The sequence below is a fragment of the Scyliorhinus canicula genome, chromosome 5 (genome assembly GCF_902713615.1).
Source record: "Scyliorhinus canicula chromosome 5, sScyCan1.1, whole genome shotgun sequence".
NCBI classification, from domain to species: Eukaryota; Metazoa; Chordata; class Chondrichthyes; order Carcharhiniformes; family Scyliorhinidae; genus Scyliorhinus; species Scyliorhinus canicula.
The window spans coordinates 199,215,990-199,236,574 of NC_052150.1; the positions used below are offsets into that span (position 1 = coordinate 199,215,990).

At 41.7% G+C, this 20,585-nt stretch overlaps 1 protein-coding gene across 4 annotated transcripts in view; it reads right to left on the bottom strand.

Moving 5' to 3' along the window:
• Positions 1–7,422: 7,422 nt before the first annotated feature.
• Positions 7,423–20,585, bottom strand: part of wdr37 (WD repeat domain 37) — a 154,609-nt gene continuing 141,446 nt past the window's right edge. For all 4 annotated transcript variants that reach the window (XM_038798323.1, XM_038798322.1, XM_038798325.1 and 1 more), the window contains 3 exons: positions 19,576–19,710; positions 11,010–11,124; positions 7,423–8,393 (listed from right to left, as the gene is read on the bottom strand). In XM_038798323.1, the coding sequence (XP_038654251.1) occupies positions 8,262–8,393; positions 11,010–11,124; positions 19,576–19,710 (382 nt within the window). In that variant the 3' untranslated portion in view covers positions 7,423–8,261. The remainder of the gene's footprint in view (positions 8,394–11,009; positions 11,125–19,575; positions 19,711–20,585) is intronic.

Here is a 20,585-nt window from a genome sequence, read left to right on the forward strand (position 1 = left end):
CAGATACAATTCCAGACACATCGGCACCACTCCCTTCACCCTGGAAGCCCAAACAGCCAAGGTCAATGACCGCTCAGGACACGCCCAGCCATCAAGGCACTTATTGGCTTTATCCCATTCACTGGCTCAAATCGAAGGCAGTAATCGAAGCCTGCCAAATTATTGGGTCTAAAGCTAAAGACCGCGAAACCCCAAAGGATAAAGAGAGACAATGCCATGTGTTCGATCTCTTTTGGCCCTGGCACACCAGCACTCTTTGGCCCGGCCAATACCTGAAGTCAACTGCAGCACCACGACCAGAAGCAAGTTCAAGATCAACGACCGCTACCAGGCGGATCGGCCCAGCAGAACCAAAGTTACTTCTCCAGACCCAGCCACTCCAGATCCGAACAAAGGCCTTGTTCCTCTGCCAAAGCCAGGTGCCTGAAAGTTAAGTACAGGTTGTTGTAGTGTTAGGTGTAATTTAGCTTGTAGTGTTTTTATGTTGCATGTGAGAGTTAATCTTATGTGTAAATAAACCATTATTAAACTTGAACTAACTGACTGGTTGTTGGGTCTTTGATCAAATCCGGTTGAACCTTGTGGTGGTATTATCTGATACCTGGAGACTCTGAAAAGCGATATCACTCAATATTAAAAAGGGCCACATTATTGGTGTCTCCGGTGCCAATTGGCAACAGTATCATTAAAGTATTTCTGACGTGTAGTAACTGTTGTAAGGTAGGTACCAAAACAGACCAATTTTCACACAGCAGTTTCACTGATCCTTGTTGAGGAATAAATATTGCAACACACCGACAGAATTCACTTGCTTCTCTTCAAATGGTGCCATAAAATCTTTTGCATCCATGTAAGAGGGCAAATTGGGGTATGGAGAGGTCGGCGGTTGGGGGGGGGGGGGGGGCTCGTCTCAGTTCAGTATTTAATTGAAGCCAGCACCTCTGAGAATACTGCCCTGCCTTGAACTGTTAGCCTAGAACATATGCTCAACTCTCTGGAGCCAGTGCTGACATATCCCACTAAGAATGCCTTTTCTGTGTAGGTGAAGACCACTAATTGATTATCTGTCCATCCCAGGTCATCCTTCACATCAATGATCAGCTTAGTTGCTTTCCTGTTCATGCCTGTGGGATGTTGCGGTGAACGGAAACATGTAATGATGCAGGTTCAACCTTAGCAGGCACTGAACAGCTTCAACCCAAGCCCTGGGAATTTGAACCTACTGCATAACATAAACATCCTATTTGTTTTATTGCCACCTCAACACTGTTTAGACGTCATGAGCAACAAGACAACCAACACTCTCGAGTTTCTTTCAAGTACCCCCTTGGCAATGTCTTAGCCCATATAAATTGCCACTTTTTTGATATTATGTATTTGTCTATATTGAATTTCATTTGCTATTGTTCATCAGGAGTACAGATCTTGTGAAGCTATCTTCAAAATCCAGTTCACTTCTGTACATGCTTTTTGTCAATAATTAGGTTACTTGTATGGACAATGGTTTCAGGTCACTCAGGTTAATGTACGCAAGGAGCAGGAAGAGTTTCAGCATGAACCTCAAGGCTTAATATAGTACCGTTCTTACCGTCATATATCCTAAGAATGCATTACAACAATTAAGTACTTTTGACGTTTTTAAGTATGGTTTGTTTTGAATATAGAAGCACAATATTTACAATTTAAAATATAAATGCCATGCATCTATTGGCATTGTAGATCGACCGCTCCATAAACTCCCTGATTTGAAATCAATGAGAATGAATATCAGGTGATGAGCTGAAAATCTATTTCATTGCGTCCAGCATACTTCATAATGTCATGGTTCAATATAAATGCAAAATATATATATTTTAAAAATAATTTAGCCACTATTTTAAGGCTGGGTTCTTTTGGCGTGGAGCTTGAAATTTCCAAAGAATTTACAAGCCAAAGACATTAACTCGCTTTGCTTCCCCATCGAGAATACTTGAGCAGCAGTCTTAAAGAGACAGACCAAACATTCAACCTTCCCGCTGTACTAAATAAGGACCGGAACGGTGCACCAGACCTCAATGTGAGAAATGCCACAGGCATGTGGCAGTATTCCAAGATGTCAGCAATTTGGAGTGTGGAGGAGAAGCACCAAGGTTAGACAGTATTAAAGCACAATGTAAAGAATTGATCATGAGTTAAATACCTATAGTTTTTTGAAAATTGATTTAACTTCTCAACTCTTATTTTAATAGAACATTCAAAGCGGCACGGTAGCACAGTGGTTAGCACTGTTGCTTCAGAGAACCACGGACCTGGATTTGATTTCCGGCTTGGGTCACTGTCTATGCGTTCTCCACGTGCCTGCATGTGCTTCCTCCCACATGTCCCAAAAGATGTGCTTGTTAGGTGAATTGGACATTCTGAATTCTCCGTGTACCCGAACAGGCGCCGGAGTGTAGCGACTAGGGGATTTTCACAGCAACTACATTGTAGTGTTAACATAAGCCTACTTGGGACACTAATAAAGATTATGAAAAAGAATTTACGCAAAATGATTTCTCCAATTACATATGTCGCCCTACAGAATTGTTAAAGGAGGCTATTCGGCCTCAAAATAGTTAAAGGAGGCTATTCGGCCCATCATGTCCATTCCAGATCTCTAGAAGAGGAACTCAGTAGTTTAGACTACCCTGCCTTTTTCCATAGTCCTGCAATTGTTTTGTCACTTCAGATAATTATCTAATACTTTCATATTTCTTAATTTTCTAAGTCACATCAATCATTTGTAAAGACGGGGATGTCCGGTGATGGTGGGTGGGAGGCACTGGAGGGCTCCCACTCGGAATTAGGAATTTCGGAGTTTACCGCTCGGTCCCAGGGACAACGGAGGCTGAAAAGACTGCAAGAAGGCACAGGGAGGAGAAAATCCAAGTTTGGGAGAAAAACGGCCGTGAAAAAGGGGGTTAACGTAAGTCCGTGCAGGAACTGTAAGGAAAGTGGAGGCTGGAGCACCAGGGGAGGCCGCTTCACTCACAGCAGAAGAAATGACGACGGTGATGGCTGTGGAACTTGAAAAAGTTCACAAAACACATGGAAGTGATGAATAAGGAGATGGGGGCAGTATTGAAAGTGCTGGTGGAGGAGGCGATTGCCCCAGTGAGGGCGGTGGTATCAAGCGCAACAGCGGAGGTGCAGGAGCAAGGTGAGACACTGAAGGAAGTGGAAGAGGCATTATCGCAGCACAGTGATCAACTCACCTCGATGGAGAAGGAGTTGCGGAGGGAGATAGAGACCAACAAGGGTCTGCGAGCCAAAATGGAAGAACAGAATCTGAGGATTGTGGGTCTGCCCGAAGGGGTGGAAGGCCCGAGGCCGACGGAGTATTTTGGCAAGATGTTGGCGATGCTATTGGGGGAGGGGGGCGATCCCACCCGATATGAACTGGATCGGGCTACCAAAGGCGAGTGAGCTGCCAAGAGTAGTAACTCTGTGTTTCTGTAGGTATAGCGTGAAGTAGAAAGTCCTGTGCTGGGCAAAGCAGAAGCGGGTAGTGCAGTGGGCTGGAGCTGGTATACACATATACCAGGACTTTACGGTGGAGCTGGCGAGGAGGCGGGCTGCCTTCAGCCGGGTGAAGAAGGCACTGTGCATCAGCAAGGTGCAGTGCGACATAGTATATCCAGCTAAGTTGAGAGTGACTTACAAATCTAAGGACTTTTATTTTGGGACGGCGGAAGCAGCGGAGGAGTTTGCAAAGGCAGGACTGCAGCAGGATTGAGAAATGGTCGTGTACCGATGTATCCTCATGTAACTTTATTTTTTCACTGCGTGTTGGTGTATGTACTAAATGAATCGCGCTGTATATATTTGGACAAGGGAAGAGATGGGACTTTCATTTGCAATGATGGTTCTTTGGGGCTTGGGTGTGTATGCAGGGGTTGTGTGCAAAAGGAGATTTCTTGGTTTTCCTGGGACCAGACAAGGGGGAAGGAAACCCGGGCGGGGGCCTCCATGCTGGCCGGTTTAAGCCGGCCAGTGAACGGGAGTTGGGGGGGGGGGGGGGGGGGGGGGGGGGCTGCGGCCATCGGAGCCTGGTAGAACAGGTTTCGGTGAGTCCAAATTATCTAATGTCTTCCTGCATTAAAGCTGCTTCATACACACAAGTTGTTCCATAAGAAGTCTTACAACACCAGGTTAAAGTCCAACAGGTTTGTTACAAACACTAGCTTTTGGAGCACTGCTCCTTCCTCAAGTGAATGAAGAGGTATGTTCCAGAAACATATATATAGATAAAGTCAAAGATGCCAGACAATGCTTTGAATGCGAGCATTTGCAGGTAATTAAATCTTTACAAATGCAGAGATAGCGGTAACCCCAGGTAAAAGAGGTGTGAATTGTCTCAAGCCAGGACAGTTGGTAGGATTTTGCAAGCCCAGGCCAGATGGTGGGGGATGAATGTAGTGCGGTTGAGGCCGCACCCATGTGTGCGGAACTTGGCTATATGTTTCTGCTCAGCAATTCTGTGTTGTCGCGCGTCCTGAAGGCCGCCTTGGAGAATGCTTACCCGGAGATCAGAGGCTGAATGCCCTTGACTGCTGAAGTGTTCCCCCACTGGAAGGGAACATTCCTGCCTGGTGATTGTCGCACGATGTCCATTCATTCGTTGTCGCAGCATCTGCATGATCTCGCCAATGTACCATGCTTCGGGACATCCTTTCCTGCAGCGTATGAGGTAGACAACGTTGGCCGAGTAGCATGAGTATGTATCGCGTACCTGGTGGGTGGTGCTCTCACGTGTAAAGATTTAATCACCTGCAAATGCTCGCATTCTACGCATTGTCTGGCATCTTTGACTATATGTTTCTGGAAATACCTCTTCATTCACCTGAGGAAGGAGCAGTGCTCCAAAAGCTAGTGTTTGTAACAAACCTGTTGGACTTTAACCTGGTGTTGTAAGACTTCTTATGGAACAACTTGTGTGTATGAAGCAGCTTTAATGCAGGAAGACACTGAATAGGAGCATAATAAAAGCATGACATTGAGCCACTTATGCTATATGGGGAGATTATCAAAACCAACTAAAGGCGCAGCCAACAATGTGAGACAAATTAAAATCAGTGATGCTCAAGCGGCCAGAAGTGGAGGAGCCCAGATATCTTGGGAGAAGATAGGGCAAGTCAAGGCCATGGAAAGTCCTGCAAACAAGGAAATTAGTTTTATAAATCTGAGGCATTGCTTAAAGAAGAACCAATGTAGATCTGCGTGCAGAGGATAGTGAATGGATGGGGCTTGAAGTTAGGAAGCTAGTAGCTGAGCTTTGGATGACACGAGCTTTACAGAAGGTAGAACCTTGGTGACAGACCAGAAATGCATTGGAACAGTCTTGTCTAGAGGTTACGGGGACATGGTTGAGGGAAATGCAGTGTCATATTGCACTGACTGCAACATGAGCCGGTTTAGCTCAGTGGGCTAGACAGTTGGTTTGTAATGCAGAACAAGGCCAGCAGTGCGGGTTCAATTCCCGTACTGGCTTACCCGAACAGGAGCCGGAATGTGGTGACCAGGGGCTTTTCACAGTAACTTCATACTTGTGACAATAAAAGATTATTATTAACAGAAATAATCACAATTCGGGCAAAACAAGATTCTTTTTGTTTCACCTTTAATTCCGCACCTTTGTTTCAAGCTTCCAAAAAAAAAAGCCAACTTTACACACTGGCATGTTGAAATACTGTTTGGTTGGTCAAATGGACACAAGTGGGACTTCTTTTAGGGAAACAGATATAACACAAGTGTTTTACTTTAGGACAGAAACAGGACATCTTTCCCGCACCTGTTTTGTAATATGGTAGTCCATGTGTTGCATTATATAGAAACCATACAAAAATGAGCACGACAAGTTAGGTACATGCATCACTTTAGATCAGGAATCGTATTTATTGTATGACTCAGCAATGTACCGCAATGAATATGTTCTCGAAAGAAAGGTTCTTGGCAGCTTACATGACTGCTTATGAATAACGTCACGATCATCTCTAGAAACATTCTACTTGCTTATAAGTTGCTATCACACCTCTAAGCTACATTTGAAACAGTAGTTCCAGAGCATTGAAATGTAATTTATAATATACATATTTAATGCTTTAATGAAAAGATGTAACTACATTTTTACTGAGTTGCCATGGAATACACAGGGATCCATTACAAAGTACACACAAACAAAAACTGATTTAAAAAAGTTTGAACATTTTGTCTTACGTAGGACACTCTATAGATTATGTCAGAACAATCTGCCGCTTAAACAATACCCAGTGCTCTACTTGTAAAGTGCCACTTGTAACAGTCTCATAATCTACTCAGCTCACTGCAGTATTCATCTATCCAACAGGACTGCTGACTTCAAAATCAACCATTCATTTGCTGATATCAAATCCAAATAACTCAGATAAGATTGTCCAATCTTTGGAGAAACAAAACTGTTTCCTGCATTAATCGTAAATGCACTATTTGCTCTAGCTCTGACTCTGAAAAATCATTAAGTGCACTAAAGCCAACATCAGCTGTAACAAGATTATGAACAATGTGCAATTACATCTCTTAGCAGGTTGAGGCAGCTAAATGCAAACTGCAGTTTTGAACCCTAATCTTTGGAGTTAATGAAGGAATATTAGTTACAGTTGGATCCAAACCTGGCAGTAAAACCCTGATTATTCCAAGCTATTCTTGGTACCAATGAGGGAAACAAAATGGTCAGGAAATTGGGTTTATGCATTGACAGCATGCCGGGCATAGGGTAACACCTTAATGCTGTCTCTTGATATGGTTGCAGACCAGCCACCTAATATTGAGCACAATTGTGCATAATTTTGTAAAAATATGCAAATATACATTAAATCTGAAACATATTTGGTTCTAAGTAGTTTACATTTTAAACCACTTAGAACCCCAGCATTCCTACACTGCAGAAGGCCATTTGGCCCATTGAGTCTGCACCAACCCTCTGAAAGAGAACCCTACTTCCCCCCCCCCCCCCCCCCCCCCCCCCATCCCCATAACCCCACCTAACCTGCACATCTTTGGATTGTGGGAGGAAACCAGAGCACCCGGAGGAAGCCCATGCAGACACAGGGAGAAAGTGCAAACTCCACACAGTCACCCACGGCCAGAATTGAACTCTGCTCCCTGGTGTTGTGAGACAGCAGCACTAACCACTGTGCTACCGTGCTGCCCCACTTGCACATAGTTAAATATCCTAGCTATTATGATCTGGGTTCCAATTCTCATATGATTAATAAAGTTAGTCTTTCTGGTTTGTATGTGGCCCACAAATACAAATAATTTCCCTTTTACTGAACTTCCAAGTCTTGAGAGACCAGCCTGACTCTAGCCATTACAACACTACCAATCGTATCTCCACTTTTACACAGAATGTAATTAGACTGGGCATAGGGCTCAGTGCATTTAATATTGGCTCATGAGTCACAAAAATTCAGAATAAATTGTTTACTGAAAAAAAAATCACATTCCTTCTCCATTAGTGTACATTTTGACAAAATACATATTGGAGCCAGGCCGTAAGATTGACTCTTTGATGACTAACTACATCACATTAGGTAACAATTCTGCAGATTGAATATTACTGCCTACTTGTAATGCACACGAACATGAATCCTTGAACTCCAAACATTACTGAAATTAGAAAAAAGGCCTAAATACATCTCACAAATTCACTGCAATCTATTGGTAACAGTCAGATTGGAAGTAAAGAGACTGCTAAAACTGTGTGAAGTCACATCAAGATTGCTATATTCTAACCTTGCATTTACAGTACAAGGCAACAAGGAGGATATGTAAAATTTTCAGGTAACAATGAACACAACCTATACCCTTCACATAATTTACACTTGGCAGAACTTCACATTTTTTTCAGTCATTCAAAAATGCCCTGCTCACATGGCTACAGAATTCAGCTATAACTTCTGTGCAAATCATTTATACTTTGTATGTGAGAAGGTCAACCGATTCTAACGACCAGCGAAGAACACATAAATTACAAACAGAAGACATATTTATAATATATGCATGGTTGCTTTCAGGACTGGCTTACTAACCAAGCACAGTTTCATAGGCGTTACATGCAGATTACGCATGTCAAGCCATTCAAAGCCAATCGCACAATGCTCTGTTCTTAGCTGGAAGACTTGCAGCAGTAACAGAACTAGAAATAGTTAAGCGTATAAAGATTGGAGTTATTTAAAGTCATTTCTGAAACACTCAATGGTATTTTATTTTTCTTGCAAGAGTGCTGGGATATTGATGTTCCAGCCAATAGCTTGACGATCAAAACCGCAAGAAAAGAGGTTGCATATAGGATTGTCTTCACTCCAAGCTGTGCAACACACCATCCGCCGATGGCCCTGCAATGGAAGATAAAAGGAGTCAGAAGCCTGTCGCCCCGGAATAAATTAGTTCCCCTTGTATGTTGGGAGTCTTTTCTGTTTGAATTAATTTCTTCAGCTTCAGTAGTCGACCAGCATTGTATTGGGAGAGCTGCTAAGCAGTTTAGTTCCTCTTGATAAGACAGTAAAATAATTGACCACATCACGTAGGAGGAGAAAAATTCCATGTTAATAAACACTGCTATTCTCAATCGTGAATTATAATTCATGGCAACCTTTTGAAATTAAGCGCACGAGACTTGCAGCCACAGTCTTAATGTCTTAGTGAATTACCAAAACCTGCTGTTAGCTAATCAATATGATGATTTCCAGTTTAGTATTTAACAGCACTAAATTTATAATCACTTGCTTATGCTGCAATTATTCTAGACTATAGGAACATCATAAATGTTAGACAAAAAAAAAAACTGACCACATTTCTATCTGGTTAGCCTTCTATCTACCTGCAGTCAGAAGAAACAATAATGGAGTTATTCACAGAGTAATTGACCTCTATCGTTAAGTCTATAACAGACACAGATATGAGGCAAGAACATTGCTGTGGTGGAAAGCTGTCCAAAGTCACCAGTTCCACCGAAGCATGTTACACTTACTATATATCATATCTCAAGTCACTCACGGTAAATTATATTTCGAAAGAACATCCATGTAATGAGCATCTAAATGAATCAATAAGTTCTGCTTCCCAGCACCTTGTTCTTAATGTTTCTCCAAGTTAATCTTGATTTTATGCCCCTTCAAGGACAAGCCATGTTCTCTGGTTCTACTGTTCCGGACAAAATGAAACTGTTGCCATGGTCTTCATTATCTAGTCCCAATAGAATCTTAAAAGCAATAATCTTATCCCCTCTCAACCTTGTCCTTTCCAGTGAGAGCATGTCTAATTAACATAGTAATTCCCAGGGCAGCACGGTGGCCTAGTGGTTAGCACAGCTGCCTCACGGCGCTGAGGTCCCAGGTTCGATCCCGGCTCTGGGTCACTGTTCGTGTGGAGTTTGCACATTCTCCCCGTGTCTGCGTGGGTTTCGCCCCCACAACCCAAAAATGTGCAGAGTAGGTGGATTGGCCAAGCTAAATTGCCCCTTAATTGGAAAAAATAATTGGGTAATATAAATTTATTTAAAAAAACATAGTAATTCCCCATAATACAATCCCCTCAGTTCCTTCAATTATTCTGCTTGCTCGCTTCTGTCCCATTTTCTAGTTGCAATAGGCTTTTTGTACCGTGGCAACTAAAACTGGGCACAGTATTCGAAGAGCAGTTGAACCAATGATTTTATAAAATGACAGGAATGCCTTACCCATTTGGGTCAATTGTATATCTCAAAATCTGATTTGCTTTATGCACGAAGCATAGGGGCTGGTTTGGCACACTGGGCTAAATCACTGGCTTTTAAAGCAGACCAAGGCAGGCCAGCAGTACGGTTCAATTTCCGTACCAGCCTCCCCGAACAGGCGCCAGAATGTGGCGACTAGGGACTTTTCACAGTAACTTCATTTGAAGCCTACTTATGACAATAAGCGATTTTCATTTTCATCATTTCAAGCATTGTTGCTGATAGCTTGAATGCATTGTCAATTAGGATCCCCAGATCACTTGCATATACCAAGCTCATTTTTTTCTTTCTATTTAAGCAACAGTGTCTTCCCAGATTTTTGTCATCATGTGAAGAATTCGGGCTTCCACTGCAAAGCATTTAATCAAATATTTCTCATATAAACCTATAAAATTCTAACACAGGGTAAATGGAAAAATGTCTTCACTCAAAGTGGTGACCATGATGTGGAGAAGCCGGCGTTGGACTGGGATGGGCACAGTGAGAAGTCTTGCAACACCAGATTAAAGTCCAGCAGGTTTGTTTCGAATCGCTAGCTTTCAGAGCGCAGCTCCTTCCTCAGGTGAGTCTGTGGAATTCATTACCACAGTAAGTAGTTGAGGCCAAAACATTGTATGTTTTCAAGAAGCAGTTAGATGTAGCACTTAGTGGGCAGCATGGTGGCGCAATGGGTTAGCCCTGCTGCCGAGGTCCCAGGTTCGTTCCCGGCTCTGGGTCACTGTCCATGTGGAGTTTGCACATTCTCCCCGTGCTTGCGTGGGTTTCGCCCCCACAACCCAAAGATGTGCAAGGCAGGTGAATTGGCTAAATTGCCTCTTACTTGGAAAAAATGAATTGGGTACTCTAAATTTGAAAAAAAGATATAGCACTAAGGGCAAAGGGGATCAAAGGATATGGGAGAAAGACGGGATTAGACTGTTGAGTTGGATGATCAGCCAATTAAATAATGAATGGAGGAAAAATCTCGAAGGGCCGAATGGGCTCGTACTGCTCCTAGTTTCTATGTTTCTATTTCAGTCCCAAGTCCCAAATATATGTAAAGCTAACATTTATGATTCTGCGGTCTAAATACAGTCATAAGACCCTGGCCCCATTGCTTTGTCATTAAAATGGAACTATTGATTTTTATAAATGCTTAATCCTAATTCTTTTAGTTATAATCATATGAAAAAAGCACTTGTTTGAATAACTATAGCTTAATAGGCGAATAAAAATTAATCACGGAAGTAAAAATTACCTGACGATTACTGCGGGGCAGACGAGCCAAACGTACTCCTGACATATCAAATAATCGAACTTGACGATTGTCATGCGGAAGTGCTATAATCCTCTGAGTAACAGAAACACTTATCCTGCAATGAGGACAACGGGTCAGTTCATGAATACATCAAATCAAGTGCAGATTTCAATACACTAGCGCAGTGGCAGATTTTAGAATATATTCAGTACCGTCTAACTTTAGACGTACACGGCGTTTACCTGGGTAACCATTCAGCTGCACAAAGTCTCTCCTTTTCAATGCCATTCCGCTAGAAACAAATACCAGCGCTTGGTTGTTTTTGTTATGACCTTATTAATAGTAATACTGTAATCACTTGTTGTCACAAGTAGGCTTCAATGAAGCTACTGTGAAAAGCCCCTAGTTGCCACATTTCGGAGCCTGTTCGGGGAAATTGAACCCGCGCTGCTGGCATCGTTCTGCATTACAAGCCAGCTGTTTAGCCCACTATGCTAACCACTATGCTGAACCAGCCCCTTTGTGCTCAGCCAGCCCCTTTATTGACCTCCATCAGGATTTTAGTGGTTCATGTGAATCATGAAAAGTTAGCATGCAGGTACAGCAAGTGATTTGAAAAGTAAATTGAATGTTGGCATTTGTTGCAAGGGAAATGGAATAAAAGTTTTATTGCACCTGTACAGGGCATTGGTGAGACCACAGTTTGAATACTGTGTTTAGTTTTTTTGTCTCATTTTTGGAAAAACGTATATCTGTTTTAGAAGCAGTTCAGAGAAGATTCACTTGACTCATTCTTGGGATGAAGGGCTCATCCTATGAAGAAAGGCTGATCAGGCTGCGCCTACTCCCATTGGAGTTTAGAAGAACAAGAGGTGATGACTCTGAAACATACAAGATCGTCAGGGGACAGGATAGGGTAGCTACTGGGAGGATGTTTCCACTTGTGGGGAAGACGGGGACACAGCTTAAAAATAAGAGTTTTCCCTTTTAAGACTGAGATGAGGAGAAATTTCTCTGAGGGCCATTAGTATGTGGAATTCTCTTCCCCAGAATGCAGTGTAGGCTGGGTCAATTGATTTATTCAAGGAATAATTGGACAGATTTCTGATAGACAAGTGAGTCGAGTTATAGGGAAAGACAGGAAAGTGGAGTTAAGATCACAACCAGACCAGCCATGATCCTACTGAATGGTGGAGCATGTTCAGAGGGCTGAATGGCCAACTCCTGCTTCTATGTTCTTATGACACCTAGATCTCTTTGCTCCTCTACCCCACAGATTCTCATTTTTCACTTAACAAATTATCTCCTTAATTTACCTTGTCAAAATAATATCTCAGACTTAGCTAAATTGAAATTGTCAATTATATGCCTAAAAAAGATATTAATATATTTTTGGTTTCCTGACTTTTTCCCAACCACCACATACTCCTTCATTCACCTCACCCATCTACCCAATTGCCATTTAATCTACTTGCACATTAAAGCTTTGGGACTTTTAAAAACTTTGAAGACTGATCTTTCCCTTTGGTTTCAGATTCCAGCATCCGCAGTAATTTGCTTTTATCTCTTTCCCTTGACTCTGCTCGCTGGACTCACCCTGGAGCCACTCCACTACTAATCTCTACTTCGGCCAGGTTAAAAGATGCAAGAACAAATAGGCAGCATCGTCAGATTGGGACGGCAAGGTGGCGAGCACTGCTGTCTCACAGTGCCAGGGACCTGGGTTGAAATCAGCCTCGGATGATGGTGTGGAGTTTGCACCTTCTCTGCGTGTCTGCGGGGGTTTCCTCCAGGTGCCTGGGTTCCTCCCAAAGTCCAAAGATGTTCAAGTTAAATGCATTGGCCATGCTAAATTGCTCCTTAGTGTCCAAAAAGATGTGCAGGTTAAGTGGAGTTATGGGGTTATGGTGGGGGAGTGGGCCTAGGTAGGATGGTATTTCAGAGGGCTGGTGGAGACTCGATGGGCTGAATGGCCTCCTTCTGCACCGTAGGAGTTCTTTGGTACAAGCTTCAAAGGCAGCGGCAACACATGCAGCATTGCCACTGACCGCAAGATCTAGGCCATGGTTTTACCATTCAGTTACTAACTGATTAAACTTGCTCAATCTCAGATTTAAAGACTGTTTAAGATGCCAAGTGTAAGCAATGTATAAAGCTTACAAAAAAAAACTATCGAGACAAAGCAAAGCAAGTTTTGCATCTGAAACCAGATGGGTGACAAGGGACGCTGTGCAAATGCCTCCCATCTGTCTCTGGTGAGCTTCATTGGATATTTACAGGATAATTACAATTTTTTAAAAATGAGCTACAAATTTGAGCAAAGTTCACAAAAAGAGTGCGTTGACAAAGGCATTTTTGGATTCTAACAGTAATCCAAATCTAATAAGAAGGAAAGTACACACAGATGTGTAAATGTCATTATAAACTGGAAACCATCAGTACAAAATTTACTTAAAGCTTTGCTTTTCCATTTTTACTTCAATCAGTAACCTTTACAGAGCTGGAATTTCCTTTTAACTTTGTGCTGCTGGGCTAACTATTTTCAAAAGTTCAATTTGTGAGGGTATTTTTTTCTCCATTTTGTTTGTCTGTGTTTTTGTAAGTTAGCACCTGTGAGGTGACCTTTGGTTGACTGGAGACGGTAACATTTAATGTACATCATAAAAACGGGCGGAATCCCATTGGGAGATTCACAAAGGTCTCAGGTCAGTTGAAGGGGCTGAGTGAACAGCAGCTCATGGTTAACAGATGGAGGAGAGCCGGTTCCATGCAGCTGAAGAGACTGGAGCTCAGAGAAGCTCCTTGCTGCTGAGGAGCTGAGGCTCAAGGAGGCTGTAGAGCAGGGATTGCTCAGTACTGCTAGAGATCGAGGTTGAGAAAAAGCCCTGGAGCAGTTGTTGGTGGCAGTTCAGCTGGGATGTTGGGGCACAGATAATATTGACGGTGGCGTTTGCGCAGTGTAGTTGTCTGCCCAGAGAAGGGAAGTTGTTGGTTGCAGTGCGGCTGAGGAGCTGGCCTGAGTTTAGGCACTGAATTGTAATCTGGCCAATAAGGGAGAACGTATCTTCGGTAGTTGGTCAGCTCAAGTACAAAATGAAACCTAGTATCAGGTTTGAGAGAGGTCTAGAATAGTGTGCCTTTCGGGTAATGATTGTACTTGTGGAACTCGGGTAGAATAGGGCTGTTGTCAGATGGGAACCAGACTGGCCCTATGAAGGAGAAGAGCTAAAATTCCTCGTGAGGAAGACAAGAGTTTTAAAGAGCTTTTGCGATATCTGGGGTGGATTGCTGAGAAATTTCGAGGTCCTGACTTGGTTGTGCCTGTCATTTAAATGTGCAATTTGTGGTGTGTCCAGCCATTGTTTTTCTGTTGATTCAAGTTTACCTCATGTAAATTTTGGATATTAAGAGTACAAGGTAGACACTATTGACTGTTTGCTTTGTCAACATGTGTATAATAAAGTTTCTTCTGTTTGTTTAAAACCATGGAACCTTATGGAATGATTCTCCTTATGAGTAACTGGGATTTCAAATTTTGTCTACTTTAACAAAAAGGAGTACTGGTCCCTAACCGGATCATAACAAATTTGGGGTCTCATTCAGGACCATAAGATTCTAACACATTTCAGAAGAATCACCTAGCATTACCCAAATAATGGTCAGAAATGGCAGAAGCAGCCTCCTTCCCTCTTCCTCTCATAACCCTCCAACGTGGTCCCTTCTGCTCCCAAAAATACTGACTCTTATTGGGTACAGTTCGTAATCAAGAGGCATCCTCATCCACCTGACCATTCTCCTTATGCGACCCCTGGTTACATTGATTGGTATGCTGTTCAAGTATAGAAATTATGGGCTGAGCCCAATTATGTCTTTAACTTCACTTTACAGCAGGAGTTATAAAATGGAGGTCAGAATAGAAACCCTGGGTGATTATCCTCTCACTTGCCCAGAATTATTGTGGCTGAGTATAGGCAACTACATCAAATGGAGGTCACTTAACACAGTACAGATCATGGATCAAAGTGAACAGCAACCCCGTGAGGTAAATGAGGCAGCAGCATTCCCTCTTGAGCCAGAGAGCTTCAGTTAATAAGGTGAATTTTTCTAATCCATTAGATCATTCTTTCTTTCCACCAGCAAGCAGTGCAGTGCTGCCTAAGAGCTTCAGGACAACATGAGAATGTGATAAATGCTGCATAAAGCAAGTTCCTTCAGGTTCTAGCATTTGTTTTGAGGGAGAAATATCAATGGAAGTCAGTGTTAATCAAGGTTTCTGCTTGTAGTGCCAGAGGTAGAGGAAATTAAATAATCAAGTTCTACCCTTGGTTTAGCATCAGTCCGTCAATGTTAAGCTGACTAAGTCGGTGAATTACAGAAGTGGCTTTGGTATGAACCCACAAATCAAGAAAGCAAGACCAAACCTTCGAACATGATGGGCGTCCTCAAGTAACAAAACTTGAAAAATATCTTAATTTTCAAATCCAACGCTTGTTATTTTGTTTCAAAAATATAACTCAAAATTGCACAAATCAACCATAGATGGCTCACATTCAATTCAGGATGGCAACCCATCATTGACTCCAATAAGAAATCTTTCTTTCAAATACATAAAGCCAGAAGAAGGATCCATATGAATAGTCTCATGAACGGAGCAATCTATACGCAACTGAAAGATTAGATTTCTGGTTTACCAGTTAATGAAAATTTGAAAGAGTACTGATGGTATTTTTCATCCCCTGAGGCATAGGAAACAGTTAAATATATTTTCACATCACAAAACTGAACAGAAACCCAATAAATATTGCTACGAATGTACATTAGCTTGTGACCTTAAAATCGTCTTAAATGATGTAGGCATGAATGATCAGAATTTAATTCAACTTCCACAATAATTATCTTCCCTCACTATCGGAACAAGAATATGGTAGCGCACCGTCTGTCTGTTCATGCCAAAACGACAGAAGCAGGATTGCTCGAGTGGCACTGCTGATCTTCACCCAATTTTATGGGTGTGCTCCATAGATAAGTTTCGTTATTAAGTCAGGTTTAGTATTAAATAAAAAACTGCAACCTAGAAACAAGAATTTAAATAAATTAACCACAGCAGAGGAGTTCAGAATTATTACAGTGCTTTTCCATTTCTTTCCTCGTTAGAACCGCTCCTCAACGATAATTTCTGTTACAATCCCAGTTGATGCTATAAATGAACGGGAAGATCTCAGAATGGAACCCTGGTTGAAAAGACCTTAACTTTTAGGTTTTTTGAATAAAACGTGGAGGAACAGAGTAGCAGGACCATTAATTAGTTTTAACAACAGGAAAAAAAAATGTATTAAAAATCAAAAGTTGGATTATTATACAATACTTCTTTACTTCCGCCCTTCATGTAACAATTACACACAGGTTTTAGGATTAACATGAATTACAAAGTACACCTGAAGCTACGATGGTCTCATTGACACACAAAGTCCCGTTTAAGCACACAAGATGTCTTTGGTTAAAACATACAATCTGCTCTGAACCCAAGTTAGCATCTGTGGATTTCTCCTCAGAATCCCATGATCACATGAGAGTTTACAAACTCCACTCCCAAAAACACACTTTAAAATCTTCTCTCATAATAATGTTTTCCCTTAGCAGTTGCAATTCCAAAATCCAGACCAGGTTTTCCAAATGGCACTCTTAAACAAAACTCCCGCTCCATTTTTAACAGCGAATCCAGTCCAGGATGTTACACCAACCCCTTTTGGAATTCTTTGTCTTGACTGCGGTACAAACTGCTCACAATTCCCTAACTGTATTAAAATGACATCAACATTTCATCGATCTCTGAAGTCTGCTGTCTCATTTTAATTCTAATTCTAGTTAATGTAATTGTCCTTTAATTCTGAACACTTTGTTTACTCTTCGAGTTGTTTTGAACAACATCTTGATCTCTGTTCTCCTGACTCCAGTCATCTTAAACATTCCTTCCGTCCCAATTCCCTGGTTATATGGACTGTAACTTGCACTTCAGGAAGCCTGCCTCTTTGCAGCTCCCGTCCTGTCCAGGTTTCCAACTGCCCACATATTCAGCTAAAACATAAAAGTTTTTTAATCCTTACAATGGTCCCCCAGTTGCTAAGCAACTCCCACATGCTTATGCCTTTTTTTTATTCTTCATCCCTTAGCCCTCTCTAAGCACAGTTGGAACTTAACCAACCCCCACACATGCGAACACATTTGTCGAGCATGAATATCACGAAAGGCTTTACTCTTCCAGGCTAAGAAACATTAAATAAACCAACTTAAAACTATATCTTATTTCTAATGTTTACCAAAACAAATATAAATCCCAAAAAACTATCTTTGTTTTCCTAACATTTGAAAAAAAATGAACTACTGGAGTTCATCAAAAATATCTTCCAGTTCTGACGAATGGTCATGGAGCTGAAACATTAACCATACTTCGCCCCCCCTCTCTCTCTCAACAGATGCTACTCGACTTGCTGAGTGTTTCCAGCATTTTCCATTTGTATATTCATAAAATAACGGAGATTAAGTGGCACATTACACTCACTCTCACCTCAGAGACCCAGGTTTATATCCAAACCAGACTGAAGCACTAGTCTGGTGGGTGCATGGGCACTGCAGGTAATTAATTTGGGAAGTTTGAGTCCATTTCCTTGTGAATACAGGTTTACAGCTCAAAAATAAACTACCTCTGATGAATACGGAGTGGAAATCCCATTCAGATCGTGGTCAATAGATTCCTTGTGCAAGAATGGAAAATGGCATACCGGGAGAGTTGGAATTTTTCAGTGATATGGCACATTGCCCTGCATCAAATCATGCTATTTCTGATCAGTGAATTGTTGATGCTGCCAACATGAAGTGGATAGAGTGCATTCTAATGTCTTATGATAAGCTATACATTCAAAATAAATCAAAGGAAATATAGGAAATATCTATTAATAACCCAAAAAAATGAATTCAATAAGAATTATATTACATCTATCATATGCAACATCCATTTATTTTACAGAAAACCAGACATTGTATAAAAGGTTGGTTAACGAGAGACTGATTTGGCTTATCATCATGTTATATCAGTTTTAATGTCTTATCACACACATGGGAGATTTGGTTCTCTGGATAACCAAACTAAAATAAAGCAAAATATTTCTTTAGGAACACTGCAAGAAGCCAATTGTCACATGCTTCCAACAAACTAATCACAGGAGTAGATTGAGCCACAACATGGTTGCACAGACCAGATTGGTTGAAGGGAGCAGCTTTAAAGCTGAATATTAGAAATGTAGGTGCACTCTATTTTCTCTTTGCTTATACATCCCCAAAATGTATAATCTTTCACAGGTTACATCCATCTCCCTCCATCGCAACATCAATCTTCACTCCATCGCAACATATCAATCCCACATTTACAGGACCAGTAGATTAGTTGCATTCTGTACTCTGCTAACGAGATTGAAGTATGTGAAGGCAGCTTTTCTTTTCTATTTATACTCTATTAGCTACATTTACTTTTTGAAGAAATAGCCTCCTCAAGACGGGCATAATAAATTTTGAAGTTACCCTGTGAGGAATTATACAGGAGGCCCTATTTCTAATCACTGTTGAATACAAACTTAACCCCAGTGCAAAGATTTACTAAAGCACTTCAGCTAGAACCCTTAATATTTAGAGAGCATGGTTGGTTTTGTGGTAACAACTTAATTTCATTAAAACTTGTATTCATATCGCACCTTCAGTGTACTAAAACATTGCAAGATCCTTCATGGGAATGTTTGACAGCAGATCACATAAAGAGATGTTAGGGCAGCTGATAAAATGCTTGGCACAAGCAGTTTGTTTTAAGGAGATCTCAAAGGAGGAGAGACAAGTAGAGAGTTGGAAAGCTTTATGGAAGGAATTTCAGAGTCTGAGGCATGGGCACCAAAAGGCACTGGTGGAGCAAATAAACACTGGGGGTGCATATAAGATGCCAGAATTGGAGGAACAGAGATATTTGATGATTGTACGACTGAAAGGCTTCGCAGAGAGAGGGAGGGGCAAGGAAGAATTTAAGCACTCCTATAATAATGTTCCGAAAATTAGCAGATCATGAATCAAATATTATTTAACAGTAACACCTCTCTGGAATGAAATAGTTACTTTTTTTTGTTCAAATTTAGACTACCCAATTCATTTTTTCTAATTAAGGGGCAATTTAGCGTGGCCAATCCATCTACCCTGCATATCTTTGGGTTGTGGGGGCGAAACCCACAAACACGGGGAGAATGTGCAAACTCCACACGACAGTGACCCAGAGCCAGGATCGGACCTGAAACCCCAGCACCGTGAGCAGCAGTGCTAACCATTGCACCACCGTGCTGCCCCATGAAATAGTCACTTAATAGCATACTGCTTATTCAATTAAGAACCCTTTCCATTGAGTTCCAGAAACAGCAGGGAACGAGGGAATGAATGAAGAATGAGAAACTGTGGAAAGGGAGAAAGAGAAGAGATTATTTCTTTAGTGACCAATTATGATTTATCACCTAAAGGTATATTTAAAATCACTTACCTGTTGACTGCTGAGTCAGTACGAATTGTTGCTATAGGAGATCGCATGTTTTTTAGATCCCAGACTTTTACAGTTCTGTCATCACTGCCAGATACAACATTATCTCCCACAGTAAAGACAGCAGATGTTACAGTACTGAAAGAGATAAAACATGTGGATAACCATTAAATAATTTAACACCAACACATCAGAGATTTGTCTCTAGCTGATATATTTAGTTGCTACCTAGGTTTCGTATAATTTTTTTAAATATATGCCATATGCCTCATAGTTCTTGGTACATTTTTGTACTCGTCACGCCACTGGGTGTATGTACTGATGAACTTCAAGCAGGAGTATTAAGATTTCCGGCCATATGCAAGACAGATGCAGAGTAAAGCTCCCTCCATTGTCAACACGCAGTAAACCTCCCCTCAGCCTTTACTATACGAGCATATTCCAGATCCAGATGGCATTTGAGTGACAGTTCCAAAATGTGGTTTATTTAGACGGAACTCTATAGAGAAACAGGAATGGACTAGATGAAACTGAAGCCCAAGAGGCAGCAAGTTAATCTGTAAACCTCCATTATAACCAGTTCATGTGTGATTGATTCATTTGCACATTTGTGTTTTTACATTCAATTCTGGTTTAGAATGCTTGGCTTTTTCTGCACTACTTGCTGAAATCCCACTGGCATAAGATTTTTTTTTTTTAAATAATTTTTATTGAAAGAGTTTTTCCAAACAAACATTTACCCCTACTAATTTTTAAATTATTTACAACACAATCCCTCTAGGCAAATGTCCCTCCCTCGCCCGCCCTCTCGCGCGCACCAGTCCTCCCCCCCCCCCCCCCCCCCCCCCCCCCCCCCCCCCCCCCCCCCCCCCCCCCCCCCCCCCCCCAGGCAACCTTAACAAACAAGGCAGCCTACAGTTTCAGACATGAGCAGCGAGCAGACTTGGCCGCGTTACAGTCGTGCATGTCCCCCCACGACCCTTGCTGCCCCCCCCCTCCCTCCCCCCCCCCCG